This window comes from Drosophila guanche, unplaced genomic scaffold, assembly GCF_900245975.1.
Source record: "Drosophila guanche unplaced genomic scaffold, DGUA_6, whole genome shotgun sequence".
Taxonomy (NCBI): Eukaryota; Metazoa; Arthropoda; class Insecta; order Diptera; family Drosophilidae; genus Drosophila; species Drosophila guanche.
The window spans coordinates 768413-785426 of NW_022995753.1; the positions used below are offsets into that span (position 1 = coordinate 768413).

At 46.4% G+C, this 17014-nt stretch overlaps 2 protein-coding genes across 5 annotated transcripts in view; both read right to left on the minus strand.

Moving 5' to 3' along the window:
- Nucleotides 1–17014, minus strand: part of LOC117588421 (tyrosine-protein phosphatase 10D) — a 45408-nt gene that overhangs the window by 4174 nt on the left and 24220 nt on the right. For 2 of the 4 annotated variants that reach the window (XM_034279697.1, XM_034279695.1), the window contains exons 3-11: nt 8739–8988; nt 5585–5866; nt 5311–5358; nt 3581–4253; nt 3066–3490; nt 2574–3005; nt 1114–2511; nt 1001–1018; nt 23–705 (exon numbers count right to left, since the gene is read on the minus strand). In XM_034279697.1, the coding sequence (XP_034135588.1) occupies nt 23–705; nt 1001–1018; nt 1114–2511; nt 2574–3005; nt 3066–3490; nt 3581–4253; nt 5311–5358; nt 5585–5866; nt 8739–8988 (4209 nt within the window). The remainder of the gene's footprint in view (nt 1–22; nt 706–1000; nt 1019–1113; nt 2512–2573; nt 3006–3065; nt 3491–3580; nt 4254–5310; nt 5359–5584; nt 5867–8738; nt 8989–17014) is intronic. The other 2 variants (XM_034279698.1, XM_034279696.1) reach the window with 1 other exon arrangement.
- LOC117588428 (ubiquitin-conjugating enzyme E2-22 kDa-like) lies at nt 7275–8022 on the minus strand. Its single transcript, XM_034279708.1, has one exon. It carries the CDS (start codon nt 7949–7951, stop codon nt 7328–7330), a length of 624 nt encoding a protein of 207 aa, XP_034135599.1. The 5' UTR covers nt 7952–8022; the 3' UTR covers nt 7275–7327.

Consider the following 17014-nt stretch of genomic DNA (forward strand, 5'->3'; position numbering starts at 1 on the left):
CAAATGAAATCCGTTTTCTTACTCTGCAGAGCATAAACTCGGTCATGACCCAGTCGGCATAGTGACTATCGTTGAGTATCTGGACCTTGATGTCGCCGTAAAACACTGGAACTGTGTCATTGGGCCAGTACTGATCGCACTTCTCCCTGCCCTTCTCAAAGCAGCGTGTCAGCATCACAATCGCCCGCGAATTGCTCTCCCAGCACATGCGCCAGAAGTCGTCACGCGTCGAGTGCAACGGTCCCTGCGTGACAATGAATTCACGGGGCGAATTGTGGCCGGGCACATAGTTGGCATTGATGTAGTCGGAGCCCTCGTCATCGTCCACAGGCTGGAGCTTGAAGCGCGAGTGATCGTAGGGCAGAATGTTGGTGAAGCGATTCTTGGGACGATTGCAGGGCAAATCGGCAAAGGTGCAGGGCTGGTCGCGTCCCACATGCTTCAGTTCCTCAAACTCCTCGCTGAAACGGAAGTCCGAGTCGGCGGACATCAAGCGATAGTGCTCCGCAAAGTTCTTGATCAGTATGGGTCGATTCTGTTCGATGACGCTGTCCGGCAGTGACATGTTATCGTTGGCCCTCGAGTCCTTCGTGGTCTTGCGGCAATTGTTGCGCCTCCGCTTGTAGAACATCAGTGTCACAAGCAGCACCAAAATGATGGTCAATGGCACAGTGATGGCCACAATCAATGAGGTGTTGTCCTGATCTAAAGGTCGAACAACGAATCGCAGGATAAGTGACAGATTCCGAGATGGTGTGGGGGCCAAAAAATCAAAATTGGAAAGGATTCTGCAGCAGAAGTACATTACAAAATCACTTGGAGCAGCTCCAAGGAACTCTAGGAGCAACCGAGGTGCGCTACTGCCTAACGCGCAATACGCAAAACAGATCAATTTATAAGAAATAATCATCTTAGGTCGGTTCTAAGGATAATTGAGTGAAGAAAAACCAAAAACTAACGAGAATTTCACATAAAAACTCAGTGAAATTTGAACGCTTACCCGGAGAGCTTAGCAGTTCTATGAACATAGTTCAGAACAAGCGAAAGGCAAGACATGGACAACAAGTAAGATGCATTAAGGAAATTCACTCCTATGGGGACTCTCTTGCTTACCTGTCTGAATGGGGAAACTGTAGGCAGTGTCCGTGAACTTGTCGGGTCCGGTGAAGGCGCGCACTTTGACGCGATATGTGGTGCCAGACTTTAGGGGTCCGTTGCAGTAGCCGATCTTGTGATTGTCACAGTTCTCGGTGCCAATGGTGAAATCCTCCACGGATATATTCTCGAAAGGATAGTACGGATCGATGGCTTGGTAGGGCAGCCACACGCTATACGATTGAACGTCGTGCCAGCTGGGCATCTCCAGGCCGGAGGCATTCTTGGCATCATCCTCTGCCACAATGATCGTGTACATGCGCACCTGTCCATTCTGGTCGGAGAAGTAGTTCTTGCGGAAACGGATTTGTATCGTTGAGGAGCTGCGATACACTTCGGTGGGCACCACCTGAGTGGCGGGTCGTGGTGGCGCCAGTATGGGCATCGTCTGCCTATACTCCCGCTCCGGCCCAAAGCCAATGGCTGTCTTGGCCTGTATCTTGAAGACATACGTCTCGCCGGGCTTGAGGTTCTTGATCACACCGATGGACTCCTCGGAGTCAAAGTCCTGCATGCCGGCATCCGTCAGATTGTTGATATTCGTGTACGCAATCGAGAACTGTCGGATCACCCCATTGGCCTCGCTGGACGGCAGCGACCACTCGAAATTGATCTCACTTGGCTGCACATCTGTCGGATGGAAGCGCTCCACCCGTCCGGGCACTGCCTCATTGGTGGTGAAGCTGGCCGAAAGCGGTGAGCTGCTGCGCAGCACCGACGACTCTGTACCGGAGCGCACCACCACCGTAAAGGTGTAATTCCGATGCGGACGCAGATCGTTGATCGTGATCTCATTCCGTGTGGTCATGTTCTGGGCCAGCAGATTGTCGGCCGTCAGGTAGGCGATGTCAAAGTCGTTGTACTCGCCCTTGGGCAGGTCCCAGCGCAGTGAGATTTCCGTGTCCGTAATGTTCGTGGCATGCAGCTGGGTTATGGGCTCGGGGTACAAGCGATCCTGCCGCTGTATGGGCAGACTGGCCACCCCACCGCTCACAGTCCACACGGTAATGTTGTACAGTCGTCCGGGCACCAGGCCCGTGAAGGTTACCTTTCGGTCCGTGTCGTTGGCCAGCTTCTCCTTGTCCTTGATCTCGGCATCGCCCAGCGAGAAGCGATAAATGTCAAACTTCGATGAGGATTGCGGCGTGGGTGTGTAGCTCAATGTGATTGTCTCACGTTCATCCTCCTTCTCGCCATTGGCCACCACCACATCCGACTGTATGAGTGGCATTGTGCGCGGATAGAGGCTGGTGATGCCCGACAGAATGCCATACGATGTCGTCTGTATATCAAACTTATACTGCACACCCGGCATCAGTTCGCCAATGAGCACACGCACCGTGGACAGATCATCAGCTGTGGGGGAGACAGATTCAATGTTGAATCATTAACCTTAACCTCTTGCGGGAAACTCTTACCTGACTTATTCTCGGATACATTTTTGGTCTGCACACGTCCGGGATTATCGCTGGGCCACCATTTCAGTATATACGACTCGACACGTCCCTCTGGCTTGGGCCACTCCAGCGTAATGTTGCGCGAGTCCACCAATTGTATGATATTTGAGACGGGATTCGGTGGCACTGTGGTGTTCACCTCCTGGGGCACAGGACTCTCAACGCCAAAGCTCACGGTGTTCACCTGAATGGTGTACTTTTCGCCCTTGGTCATGTCCGTTATGTCCGCCTCCGTTGAACGGACACTGGGCAATCGCACCCACTGCTGTTCGCTGTCCGTTCGATAACGTATCGAGTACTCTGTAAATTCTCCGCTCTCCGGGGGCGACCAATGCACCAAAACGGAATTGCTGCGCACCGTTTCGATGGTCATGTTGCGCGGTGGATTGGGATCTGCAACAATTCAAAGATTAGCTGCGAATCGGGCGGCAATTTGGATTGCCGGCTACTTACAAACAGCCTGGAAGTAGGCATGCGGCTCACTCCTTAGCTCATGGCTGACGGCAAACACCTTCAGTTCGTAGCCGGCACCTGGCTGCAGATTCTTAATCACCAGCCGCGACTCCTTCGTGATGAGAGTGCGCACCTCGCTGGTGCCATTGCGGGAGTACAGCACCTCGTATTGCTCCTGCTTTGAGTTGACATCGCTCTTCCAGCTGATGTTCAGACCCATGCGAATGCTCTTCAGATCCTCAATGATGGGCGACGAGGGTCGTGTGACCACAAAGATGCTCGTCTCATTCGATTCCATCTTCTTGGACACGGCCTGAACGGACAGTGAGTAATTCCTGCCCGGCAGCAGGCTCTCCAAAGTGAAGCGTGTGCGATCTGTGGTCAGGGTGCTGGTGTCTCCATTAAATGTCTCCAGTTCGTGGTATCTAAGGCAGCGAAACAAAAAGAAGAGAGATTCATTAGGGATTCGATTCGCTTGTGCGTACGAGGAGTCTGCTGATTGAAGAAACACTCACACAATGCGATATTCATCCTGTGTACTGGCGGGATCTGCCTCCCATGTGATGACCATTGTGTTGGTCTTGTCATCGTTGATGCTGCGCAGATTCCTCACCGGCAACGGTCGCAGTGTCACATCCCCAGTGGCTGGCCACGAGGTTACCTTGCCCGACACCGTCTTCACGATCACATTGAATGTCTTGCCGGGCTCGGCAATGTCCCTAAAGTCAAAGAACGCAATCGGTTCGTTGCTGCGCGTCACCGTCGACTGTCGTCGTGTGGTGGCCACCGACACCTGATACTTGTCGAACTCGGATATGCCCTTGGGGGCCTCCCATAGCACCCGGAACGAATTGGAGGTGATAAAGTCCCGGTCAAAGGTTACGTTCAGCGGACGCAGCGGCACCGTTCGATATTGTGCTGTCGTCGGCAGCGATATCTCATCCTCGGACATTGTCTGCACTGAAATATTGTAGGCACGGCCCGGCACGAGGCCCTTGAATGCCGCCTGTGCCGGTCCCGGCGGCTCGCCCTCCTTCTCCACATAGAGGACACTGTCATTGGCATCCGGTGGTTCAATGGAGACCTTGTAGTGCGTATAAATGCCAGCGGGATATGGCGGTTGCCACAGCACCAGCAGCGTCGTCTCATTACGGAACCAGACAATGAATTTCCCCGGAGTGTTGGGCTCTGCGGGTAGTTGCGGAATTTTGTCCGAACATTTGGATTACACAGAGAATTGCTTTGTGTTGGCGCATAATTTGCATTCCAGATAAATATTTCTAATATTTTTAGTGCTATTTTATTTCCTACGGTTTTTTTTCTATGGGGCTTAGAACGGGCTTAATGGTACAGTGGGACAGGTCATGCAAACTACGTTTAGATCTTACACCAGTGTTAAATTTGTAATTAAGCTTAAGCTAGGATTAAGTAAGAGGTAACAGGTTCCAGCTAATGTCAGAGCTTACAAAATTACAAGGGAAAATGTGAGTAAGCGAACAAAAGCAGCTTTGAAAATACATCATAGGAAAAATAGAGGATCTATAAAAGTTGGGTATATGAAAGTAAAGCACTTCTTTAAAGAAATATCTAGACAATATACACCTGGAATTGAGGGGGAAATTAAATAAAGAACTAAAGATCTTTTAGGCATAAAGAACTTTGAGTTCTTAGTACGCTAAAGTAGCATCGATCTCTATAAAATTAGAGCAAAAATCGCCAGATAGCTGTTGTATATATTTCTTTCTCTATCGCAAATCTGTTATCCTGGGGGTTTCTAAGGGTTTCCTTCTGCATGCTAAATCTCTCTCTTTCCAGCGTTAGCCTTTTAGCTCCCCACTGTCCCAGTGCATTCTTTGCACCAGGAGTGACCACTGTGCCATGTGTACGTGCAAAACTGCAGAATTTCGAGTGCTTTGCTGTGGTCTGGCTCTGGGAGAAAGTGCATTGCGGTTTGGCAATTGTCGGATTAAAAACGAATTTTTGTACCCAGTTTGGACCACTGGCAAAACCCAAAAACCCCAAAACTCCCTGCTGACCAGCTGTAGTTGCTGTTGAAGCCGCTTGGGTGTGGCACTGGGACCTGGGACCTGGGACTGGCAGTGCCGCTGGGTTCTAGTGTGCTGGGGGTCAGGGTTACGTGCCTCACTTACGGTCTAGTGAGTGCGCTAAGAGAGAGCTGTTTGTGTGGGGAACGCTGTTTGTGTGGCATGCAAATACGAATGGTTTGTGGCATTTTAAATATTACCTCTTAGGATCTTTATGTCCAGCAACTCTTTGTGTCGCGTCCTTCGACCTTTTGTGTGTGTGTTTGTTTGTGTGTGTGTGTGTGTGTGTGTGTGTGTGTTATTTAATTGGTATTTTGTTTTTAGTTACAATGAGAGCGTGGGGAAACAGAGAAGTTAATCAAAGGTTGAGTCACACCATCACCAGAGTAGAACAAACGAATGCCAGTTTCTGTTTTTGAATGAGGAGGCATACTGTAGGCGGAGGGGGGGGGGGGGGGTTTGGGCAACACTCACTTGTGGTAAAATTACGACTCGTATAGGCCACAGACTCTTTGCCATCGTATATGGTGTATGCCTGCACCTGGTAGGTGGCACCGGGCGTCAGCTCCTTTACGCTGTGCTGGAATGTGTTGTCGTTCACCTGGAAGGTGCGATTGAAGCTGCTCGATGCCTCGGACAGGCCCAGCACCTTGATCTTGAATGCCGTATAGCTGCCCTGTGTGGGCGGGGACCACAATATGATGGCATTCTTACCACTCCGCACCTGCACGGACAGATTCGACGGTGGATCGGGTGCTGCAAAAGAGACAAGTCAAATATTACACAAAAATTATAAATCAATTGTCAAAATCATTGAAAATCATTCCCATAAACTCCCTATCTTATTCCCCTTGAGCGATCAGTCTACAATTAACACTTGCAACAATTTCGTAACTAAAAATTTGTACAAAATGTTCGATTGGTCAAAAGTATTCTTTCTGTATGTGGCTCTATCGCTGGCCATCATCGCCATTCCAGTGGTCTTTCTGGTGCACGAGACATTCATTTCCAAGATGCGGCTGCGTAAACACGACGAAGAGTTCCAGCGGCTGGAGGAACTGGAGAGTCAGTGCCTTCTGCGGCAGGAGCTTCACGAGATACTGGATGTATCGGAAGAGAGCCAGATTGAGATATCAACAGCACAGCAGGAGGCGATCGAGTTGATTCCACGCGAAGAGCATTAGATGGCCACTCAAGTCACAATAAATACAATAAAATTATCGTTTCCCCCTGCAACCCCAAACACAAAGCTGCATCTTTCATGTTTTTTTCGGTTTTTTTTGTCAGCTTCCACTTTGCGTTTTAACGTGCATTTAGCTTGCACTCCCTTTGGGATCCACTCTGGGCGGCTCCAAGTTCCACTAGATTCCAGGCATTCATTTAACTTCCAGTCAGCATCCACGCAGTTAATATTCCGTTTCCACTTAGCATCCACTCTCTCCACGCTGCTCATTGCAGTCTCTCTCACCCGCTTGTGTAGCGACAGCATCCACTCCAAACTCTAATCTCATATCTCTAAGCTCCCTTCGAAAAGCTCCTCTCTTGAAAGCTCCCTTTGCTACCTGCCTGTCGATCCATAAAGCCATCGGCAATGCACACAAACGCACTTGTACGTCCATATGTATGTTTGCACATCTCTTTGATCTCGTTTCGTCTCACTTTCTTCATACCGAACGGCTTTGTTGTTGTCTTGCAACATGCTTTGACACTAAGATATGGCATTAATTCCCTCTTATTATTCTGGCAACATTCCCGCAATCCATCCAAATGGCCGCCCACTGCCCTCCCTGCGGTATTGTGTCTGTCTGTGGCGCATGGAGGCAGGCTTTACGTCCATTTCATTCAAACGATACCCTTGGGTCATTTTATAGGCACACTCCACTCTCCACGCCCTGTCTCCCTTGGCCACTTACTCCACTGCTCGCACCCGCTGGTGGTCAGCGTCACTATAGGGCAGGTGTTGGCCAGGCAGACACTCCCCAAGTGCTTGCTGGTCGTTGCTCGCAGCTCGCTCTTCCGTTGTCTGTCACACGCCACGCCATTCACAACTATTCGTGTGCGAGTACGAAGATATATTCTGTCAAAGTGTACCTTTTGTACCATTTTTAATATTAATCAAATTTTTGCATTTAACAAGAATTAATTTAATAAATAATATGGAGTGTTTGTCAAAAGATGCCTTTGGCTGCGGCTGAGGCTGAGGCTGAGGCTGAGGCGTTATGTGTGTGTGGGGTTGGCCATTGTGCCGAACAGCCACGCTGTGGAAGTCTGCAAATTCCAGTTCTCTTTGGAGAGGACACTGCGCGCAAAATGCTCTCCCACGCCCATGTTCTTGAGTTGTTCAATTTTGGCATCAAAATCGGGTAAAGAGTGCGGACCGCCTGCACACGCGTTCGTCCAGTGTTGCGCAGTCAGCAGAAACATTTGGTGGTTGGACTTGAACTGGCGTCCAACCACTGCGTCCTGGGGATCGTCGGGCTCGGGCGAGCCCAGCAGGACCTGCACGGACAGCAGCATGGTGCGCAGGGACATGGCCGCTACCCAGTTGTCCTTCAGCAAGTCCAGGCAAATGTTGCCAGTCACCGATGAGATGTTGGGATGCCAGATGGCAGTCACAAAACGAACCCTTGGCGGGCTAAAGGGATAATTCGGCGGCACTTTGATGTCCAGCACAAACTTGCCCCCTTCGTATGGTGTGTCGGGGGGCCCCGCTATCTCGCCGCGCAGCTCTGTCCAACTATCATTGACCAGTTCGATCTTTATGGAAGACCGCATAATCTCGTCGCTGGTCATGACCTCCTGGAATTCCCGCTGAATGCGTAACACTGCCAGATCCGCCATGGTTTTTGCGTTGTATGATTTATATTTTTATTTTGGGTTTTGGAAATGTAGCTGTAGCTGGGAATCTAACAAACTAGTTTCCTTAATGATTTTCAACTGACATTTTAGGGTAGCCAGGGTACATGCCTACTACGATCATAGTTTTTTCTAATATTTACAAACAAAAGGTTTACGGATTGAATATCCCAATCAACAATATTTCTTTGAATTTATGTAAATGCAGTGGGGTGGAACCCAACGATTGAATGGAATGCTTCTCCTTTACATTGGAATTTCGTAGCCATTGCTGAAATATCCATCGCACTGGTGGGTGCCGTCGGTGGAAAATAAATCGTGTAACGATTGTCTTTGGTCGGAGTTGCAATTTGGCTCATTAGGCAACACTTTACCACTCCCGCACGAAAAGCTTTAGACAATGGGAAAGGCGGGGTATTGTAGGCGTATTGGCGAACTACAATTAGCAATTTGCGGACCGGTCCGGGCGACAGACAGAGTTTTCACCCACTTTGCCTTCCAATTGTCGGACACAACAGGAAAAGGCAATTAGATGGTGAAGCCATTGGAGGACAAGGTCCTAATCCCTAGCCAATGGCTGAAGGGGCTTTAATCCTTGAATGTCTGGCTCCGTGAATGCTTCTCGTATTCCATTCAACGATTAGACACAGAATATTTTGACAGGACACAATCAAGCAGCAATGTGTCCTCTTGCCCGGGTTCTTGCTGAGTTACCAACACTTAAAACACAGCCAGTGCTGGTCAGCACTCTGCTGCAACACAGTTTACTTACCCGTTGTTATGGTCACCGTCCATGTGAGCCAATCGTGATGCGTAAAATTCGTATAATAGAGCCAGAAATTGTATTTGGTTCCGGGCAGGGCACGCGAGAATTGTATCTCATCGCCAATGTCCCTCGAGGCGATGGTTGTGTTCGGCTCCGGATAGCCAAAGGGTGGACTATAGTCCAAACGATACGAGGCACCATCGTCGAGGCCGGGATTGTTGGGTATACTAATGGCAAGATCTGCGCATCGCACATCCTGTAAATAACAACAAAAAAAGAAAAACTTCAAGTCAATTCCAATGATTCAAAGGCCACTTATGCGGTTTATCTCAATAGATCTTGGTATGGTAATAAACTATTTTTTCCCCATTGTTTTTACCTATTGAGGTTACGCTTTTCCCTAGCTATCAGTAGTACCCATCTTGTGTTTTTGTGTGTTAAGTTATGCTTTTGATATTTCCATCATGTTTTCCCAGCCATTGTGTTTCTTTTCTTTTAGAGCTCTATTCTTCATTATTCTTAGCGGTTCTAGCATTTTTCTGTTTTTTCTGTTATTCTGTTTTAAAAATATATTTCAAGAATATTTTCATTGATATTTTTTCTACTTCAATTTTACATTTCTGGCCTCACAATTGATTCGGAGCCACTCTTTAAACTCGTTTTCTGGGAATCCTTACATCTTTTCGATTAACTGTTTGACGTTTTCCAACATTTATTTGCTTTAGTTTCTAGCTTTCAATGATTCGCGCATTATTTTAGAGAACTTTCTGTATTTTTTCTGTTCTTCCAGCGGCGATTTCAATTATTATCCCTACATTTCTCCGAATAATCGTACTTTATTTATGAAAAGTCTCTTTCCTGGCTTTTTTTTTGTTGTCATATTTCTGGCATATTCTGTTGCAGGTAAATCCATGTAGGGTTGCCAGCATTTCTATCCCAACCATAAAAAGTGCAATGACATTACAACAACTACAGCAACGGCAACGAGACACACAAAAAAGAGTGACAATTAAATGGCACACGGCCCGGCCTGCTCCTCTGCCAAATGATCTCCTCAGCTAAGGATGAGGTGGCAATGTGCTGGCTGAATGTTTGTCTGTTGTCCCTGTTGCACTCCACAGTTCTGGTTCTGTGTGTTTGCTTATGTTTTTCTGTCTCTCCTGCATTTGAATGCTGGGTGCTGCTGGGTGCTGCTCCTCCTGTCTGCTGGGTGCCAGACGCCAAATATTAACACCGCAAACAATGAGCCGCCTACCGCCTGCCGCCTGGGTTCTCATCCCACAACTGTCGCAACTGGCGCGCGAAAATGATGCAAAAAAATAATAATGTATTTGGCTAGCGACGGGACACAGATGGTGCACATCCTGCCCGACAGGAGACGGTAGGTAGCAGGGGCTGAGGCACATTAAAGGATTAAAACGACGGAAATGCGCAGTCGGTAGTCGGCGAGGGACTATGGGATAACATTTCAATAGGTTCCCCCTAGCACAATACCTGGACCCCCTCTCAATCGGTTATCCATCTAGTAGGCATCCAAACGCATTCATCCGCACTTTGAATTATTTCATCAAATTGGAAGCACTATCTTTATGTGGCATTCAATCGCACTAATGAAAATTGTGTACAAATTTCACCATAAAAAAAACTATCAGTTTCCATGTTCTCGTAATTTCATTGCGTTAAATGAAATTCCATCAACTTTTAGGGGCTTTTACCCGGTGGAGGAGGGGCTTGGGGCTTTGCTGTGGTAATGGCCGCATAAAAGTTTATAAATAAAAAAAAAACGAGAGCAACTTGGGCATCAAATCGAAAGTGCTTTACGGCACAAAAATCGTGTCGGAAAACGGTGCACAAACAAAATGGCGCCGACAAGCGGTGAAAAGGAACTATTTTTTCCCTTTTTTTGTTGTCTCAATTGAGGCGCTTGATGGGTTTTCAAATTTCGCACTCTCAAACCCATTTTATTTGTGGCAAAAGTTGGGGCACTCTTGTGGGAGTACCCTTTTAAAAATGAATATCACTAGTTGTATGCGCTTTTTTGTAGCTACTTTTCGCGGTAAGTGTTTGACTCCAGAGTTCTTCCAGTACAGTGTCATCCGATCACATCCCACTTTTACACGATAATCTTTCTCACCATTTCACCACAGAGCAACAGAGTGTTTAAGTTCACCACAACATCTGATGTGATCTCCCCCACCTCATTTCTCCGCACCACACTGCACACACACCTGCTCCCTTTACTCCTTTAGGGATTGGCACACACTTCAGGCTCATGCATATGGAAATGGCAACCAATTACTGTCGTCAGTTCACTACACTTCGTTTCACTCCTCTTTTTATTCGTGTAATCAATCAATCGAATCAATTATTTAGTCTATTTTTTTTACTACTTATTTGGTTTTTTTTTTGTGGTGTGGCAGACTCGTATTTGTGTGTTGTTGCTGCAATTCGCATTGCGCGGCGGCGTTGCGCTTTCGCTTTATTAAAGCAAAAGAAAAGCACACACAAAACAAAAAAAAAAAGAAGAAATGGCTAACGAAATCAAAACGAAACATGAAATGTTGGCCCAGTCCAATAACAAAAACAAAAACAACAAAAAACAAAAAACACACGCACCAGGCAGGCAGGCCCCCTTTACAGGAATCACTCACTCTCACCCGCTGGTGCTCTCTCCAGCAGTGGCTGCTCCCCCTATCTCTCGCTCTCTCATTCACTCTCACTCCGCCGCCTGCTGGCAGACTGACGCCTAACTGTAACTCTCTTGCATAATTGATCGTTTTTGTGGCTGCTACTACTGCGCTGCTGTTTGATGATTGCGTTTCGTCTTTCTGCTTCTTTCTTCATTTCTTTCTTCTTTTTTCGCTGTTTTCGATTGTTTTTCTGGTTTGCTGCCACTTCCCCCCACTTTTTGTTGTTGTTGTTGTATTTGGCATTACATGATGCTCAATGGGTTTGGAGAGGCATGATGGCCCATTAGTCATACCCCCCTACCGATAATGATGATGATGATGATGATGATGATTACCAACGGACAGTATGTCAGTCTGGTCACATTATGCAATTAAACATTCGCGCACACACATGCACACGAAGAAAGAGAGGCAGACATGCACGTGCATATGCATGTCATGAACAGTAATGCTCATCCCGCTTAAACACATTCGCATTCACACTGCGGTGCTCTCAATTTATTCCAAATAATACTTGTATGCAATTCGCACACGATATACTCGCAGGTTTTATTTTTTGGACCTCTCCCTTTCCTCTGTCTGCGTCACACACCCCATTCCACATGGCTTTGTGACTCATTTATTGGCTTTGAAGCAAAGCCAAGTTTTTGTCAACTTGCAAATGCAAAATGACAAGCAAAGTCGACCAAAGTTTGCATCGTTGAAAGATCTCTGTGATTTATGGTAATCAGATTTGCTTGAAATTTTGGCAAGCATTCATAGTTATACCCATAGTAAAACTTTATGCATGTAAAGAATCTAGAGTATGTGCAGCAAAATACAAAATAAAATTAAATAAAAGTAATGCCAATTAGCAATAAAAAGAGAAACCTTCGACTGGTGGGCGTTTGAGACTGAAGACTTCAGGACAAGGTCAAAAGCGGTTTGGTTTAAAGTCGTTTTATGGCCAAGGCTTTCTTATGTATGTATGCACACAGGTACATAAATAAAAGAATTATGTATGTATATAAAGTCGGAGATTATCGGTGGGAAAGGTAGAACCTATGTACATTGTATTTAATTCTCGCTCTACTGCTTCACCTTTTTCTGTGAATACATATATTTTTAAACATTTATATAATATTTATTTATTTGCCATTTTTTCGCTGTCAAATGTTTGGCTTTCTGTGTGTGCGTGTGTGTGTGTGTGTGCTTTTAGCCATGAGCAGCGAGTAAAGTAAACGTGAACTTCAACCGGCCAAGGCAAACAGTGGGCCCCAACAGCAAACAGAGTGAAACAGACAAACACAAATCCGGAATGCAAAGCAAACATGTGAGAGGAGAGCAAACAAAGAAGGGAATTTCATTTGAATAATTAAGCGCAGCAGCAGCAACCGTAGTAGCAGTAGCAGCAACGAAAGATACTGTTAGGTTAACAATGTCCACGTTCAACGTTTAACGTCCATCAACGTCAGTCTCTCCTGTCAAGCCATATATCCATCCATCCATCTGGTAGTCATTCATGCGTCTGAAACAATTTTGATAGGTAAGTAGCCACTGGAATGTGTCGCATGGCGCTCTCTTGCAGAGGCTGACAAAGTGACAGAGTGACAGCCGTTGGGGGCAAATAAAAGCTCTAGATTTGAGAAAAGGGGTCAGAGGCAGAATCAAAGCTCTTTAAAATTAACAGAAGTTCGCTCTTTGGAGTTCCCTCAACTTAAATCAGATACAACCTTGAAGGAGCAAAACCAAACAGGAATATAAGCAACAAAGAAAATCAGCGCTAAGGACTAAGGGGGTCAGGATTTCATAGCATACTTATTGGATAATCCCGCGAGAGAACAATTAATAGTCTGTCCATGGATATTAATAGTTTTTTAAGTTTTTCGTTAGACAATTCAGCAAACTCCGAATTGCTGCTCCAAAACATAAGCTACTTACTTCGCACAACTATGTACATTTGTACATATATATGTACAAATAAACCTTCTCCTCAACCACTGCCTCTTCTGCACTCGCTACCCACCCGCTCTCCAGCCAACGCGCTGAACAACAGAGCACCACTTGACTTATCTACGACTTGCATTGGCTGCTACCTGACCAAAAGGCAAAAGCGCAATTAGCATAAAGTACTTGACTGGCGGGCGGTGTGGTGGGGGGTCGCCTGCCAGTCAGACACGCAGACAGTTAGTTATGCATAGTTGTAGCCCATGTGCTATTGCTGTTGCTATTGCTGTTGCTGTTCTTGTATGCCCTTTCAAAAGGTATCCAAAAAGAACATGCATTTGCGTTGAGACTGCAATGTGGTGTAACCAAGTGACTGAGAGAGTAAGCTGATTACTTTTAATTTGCAGAGACCAACATTTGGTTCTGCAGCCAAGAGCAAGTTATACCGCACAATGGCACTTTTCCCGGTTTAGTCGGTATCCATGGTTTCTATGACTTATCGGAAAGAGCATTTCAAACTTCGGCCTCACTTAAAAGCTTTGTACCTTTTTTGCTTCTTACTCTTTTAAAGTGTGAAAAAGTTGGCGTTGGAATTGCTGGTGCTGGAAGAGCGGGAAGGTGCGGGATGGTGCGAGGGTGGGTTGGTAGGTGAAAGAGCGAACAATCAAGCGAGTTAGTGAATCTGCGTGAGGGGGGGGGGGGGGGGGGGGGGGGGGGGGGGGGGGGGTGCTGCGTATGTATGCTTGTGCATAAATCGCTGCAGTACCCACACTCTTATCTAGCTCTCTCGTTCTCTCTTGTTCACTTGCATCTCCAGTGCTCTCTCAGCTGTCTCCCTGTCTGTCTGCCGTTGTCTCCCTCTCGCCCATTGCTTGCATTTATGTTTATAAGTTGTTGCTTCTCCTTGTAATTCTGTTGTTGCTGTTGCCGCTTCCTCTTCATATTCTGTTTTGCTTATTGTTCTTCCCTTGTTGTGTACGCTTCTTATTTGTAAGCAATTGCCATTCGTTGAACGTTTCAATTGTTGCCTTTGGCTTTGGTTTTGTTTTTTTGGCACTTCCCTCTTGCTCACCTCCGCTCTTTGATTCTTTTTTTGTGTGCCTCTCCAGATCCAAGGTATATTAGTGAGAAGTTACGGCAGACACTCTCCCACTATCCCACAGGACTGAGAGCTAAAAGTCAATCTTCATTCCACTCTACACACTTTTCTTATTCAAGCTCATCTCTCCATCTACCTCTCTTTCCCCCGCTCTCTCCAAGACGCCCACTACCTGCTGCCAGCTCTGAGCTGAGCTTTTGTTCAGTCACCTCCGTTATACCCCCTCAATTCCGACTTTGTGTGTGTGTTTTTTTTGTTTATTTTATTAAATTGGTTGGCCTGTGTATTGCGTGACTAGAATTGTTTGTTTCGTTGTTGTCATAACAACAGCGCGGCTTGTTATCAGTTTATCAACATTATCATCATCATCTCCCACTGCACGCACGCAACTGCGGCAACAGCAAACACAGAGAGAGAGAGAGAGAGCGAGAAAACGGGAGAATGGATCGACAGTAATTTGAATATAAACACAGCTTTTTATCCGCTATTGACAAGGTGTAAACGTGAAAGAAATATGACAAAATGCCAAGTCTTCCCTGTTCAGAATCGTACTCTGCTCTGCTCATCGTATTAGCAGTAGCTTCAATAAATAATACACTTTGCAGACGGTGAGGTATAAACTTAGAAGCATCCATTAGAGTACACAAATTTGCAGTCGAATGATTTCAGCACATCATACACACACATGGACACACGGGGGATGATGGATCAGCCCTTGGTCCACCTCTATATATACCTCTGACCACCCACGCTCTCCTCTTGCGTTGCTTGGGGCTTTGAGTATTTGCGGTTCAGTAACGAACGTTATTCTCCTCCTCCGCAAATGCCCAATTTTGCAATTACACAACAATTTCGATGGCAACTGGCAGGCAATCCACAAATATCCCAAAGGAATGCCCAATGCCCATCAGCCAGCTAGTCAGTCAGTGCGCCAATGTCCGTCTAAGTAGCTCCATGGGAGGCTCCTTTCTAGCTCTACTGTCGGATCGGATACCCCGCTGCTGGGAGAGCTGGGAACATATTTTTTGAATGGTTTAGACCATAAACCACACCACAAAGAGATACACACGGACAGGGACAGGGGACAGGGGATAGAGAAGGAAGAAAATGCAGGCTTTCAAAGTTTCGTCCCGTCGTCCTGTTGTCCTGCGCCTGTGGCAAGGCAATTTACCAATAGAAACTTTCACCCTGTTGACATGTGTGTAGGTATGCATTGAAAACTTTCAGTCAAAGTGAAGTCGAAACTGTCGGAGCCAAGCAGCAGAGAAAAAGTAGACGAGCAATCGTAGGAGTGGAATTCAGCGAAGGCAAAACTCCGTCGGGAGTGCCAGAGCCAGAGCCAGAGCTGGAGAGAGGCGAGGACTGGACACGATAACCTTTTCCAACTATTTAACAGTCTGTCAATTTGTGTTATCTTCAGTCCAAAAATGAAACCATCGGTGTAAAAGGTAGCGTGTGAGCAGCTGTTACCTGCTAGCAGGTGTACACAGTGGAGCAGAGGCTCAAGCGATGAGGGGCGAAGTACAGCAAAGGCAAGCCACAGCCCAAGCACAGGGCAGAAACGAGAAGGAGACGGAGACAAGTGTGGCAGTGCAGTAAGAGAATTTATTAGTTGCCTTCCATTCACAGCAAATATTGTGACAAATGGGCATATAGAAGGAGGCCCAAAGGCGATGGCGTGCACGGTGCACGGTGTACGGTGTACGGTTTAGGGACGGGTATTCCGTGTCGTGTCTGGGCGCAGTCCTCACAAAGCTACATGTGTGTGTGTGTGTGTGTGTGTGTGTGTCTGCTTTGGCTGCATTTGAAAGTGGCGTGTGCATTGAAAAGTTCTGCCAACAAAGAATGGCAGGCGCCATCTTGTTAATTGCTCACTGATGGTGGATGGCGGATGGCGGATAGGCGGTGGGGCAGGATAGTCCCCATTAAGCAGAGAGAGAGAGAGAGAGACACATGGAGAGAGACGCTAATGAGGCCTAAAGGTAAAAGAAATGCCATTTTGCAGTTGTATTTTCATTGCCCAGAGCCCCCCGTTCATATTCGACATTCGGGGGAAAATGCTGAATATTTTCGCTATTTTATGGATGCATTTCCATTACATTTACGTTCCCTTGCTGCTGCTGCTGCTGCTGCGTTCAGCTAACGAACAAAAAGGACAATTACGTATAGTGCACAAATATCGATCATTTATGGGCATTATTTGAAACTTGTATCCAACAAATTCAATTAAATCTATTCAATAAGCGATGTAAATCCATGATTCTATCCCTTGCGCAGATTTTCTGTTGATGTTCGAACATTTCGCGCTTGTATTTGCATTGAATTATTCAGCATTATCGCCTCTTTAATGATACTAAAATTAATTTTATTGCGCGTTATCATCACGAATAGAGCAGTTTAATTAAAACACTTTTGTGCTTTTCTTTTTTCAACAATGCGAATTTAATGAACTTTAAATGTGTGTGCGTGTGGGTTTCAAATAGAATGAAAATTAATGGAAAATATGCATGCACGCATGTACATGTACATGTACATATTTCAATTGTCAACTAAAAATTGTAAAAATT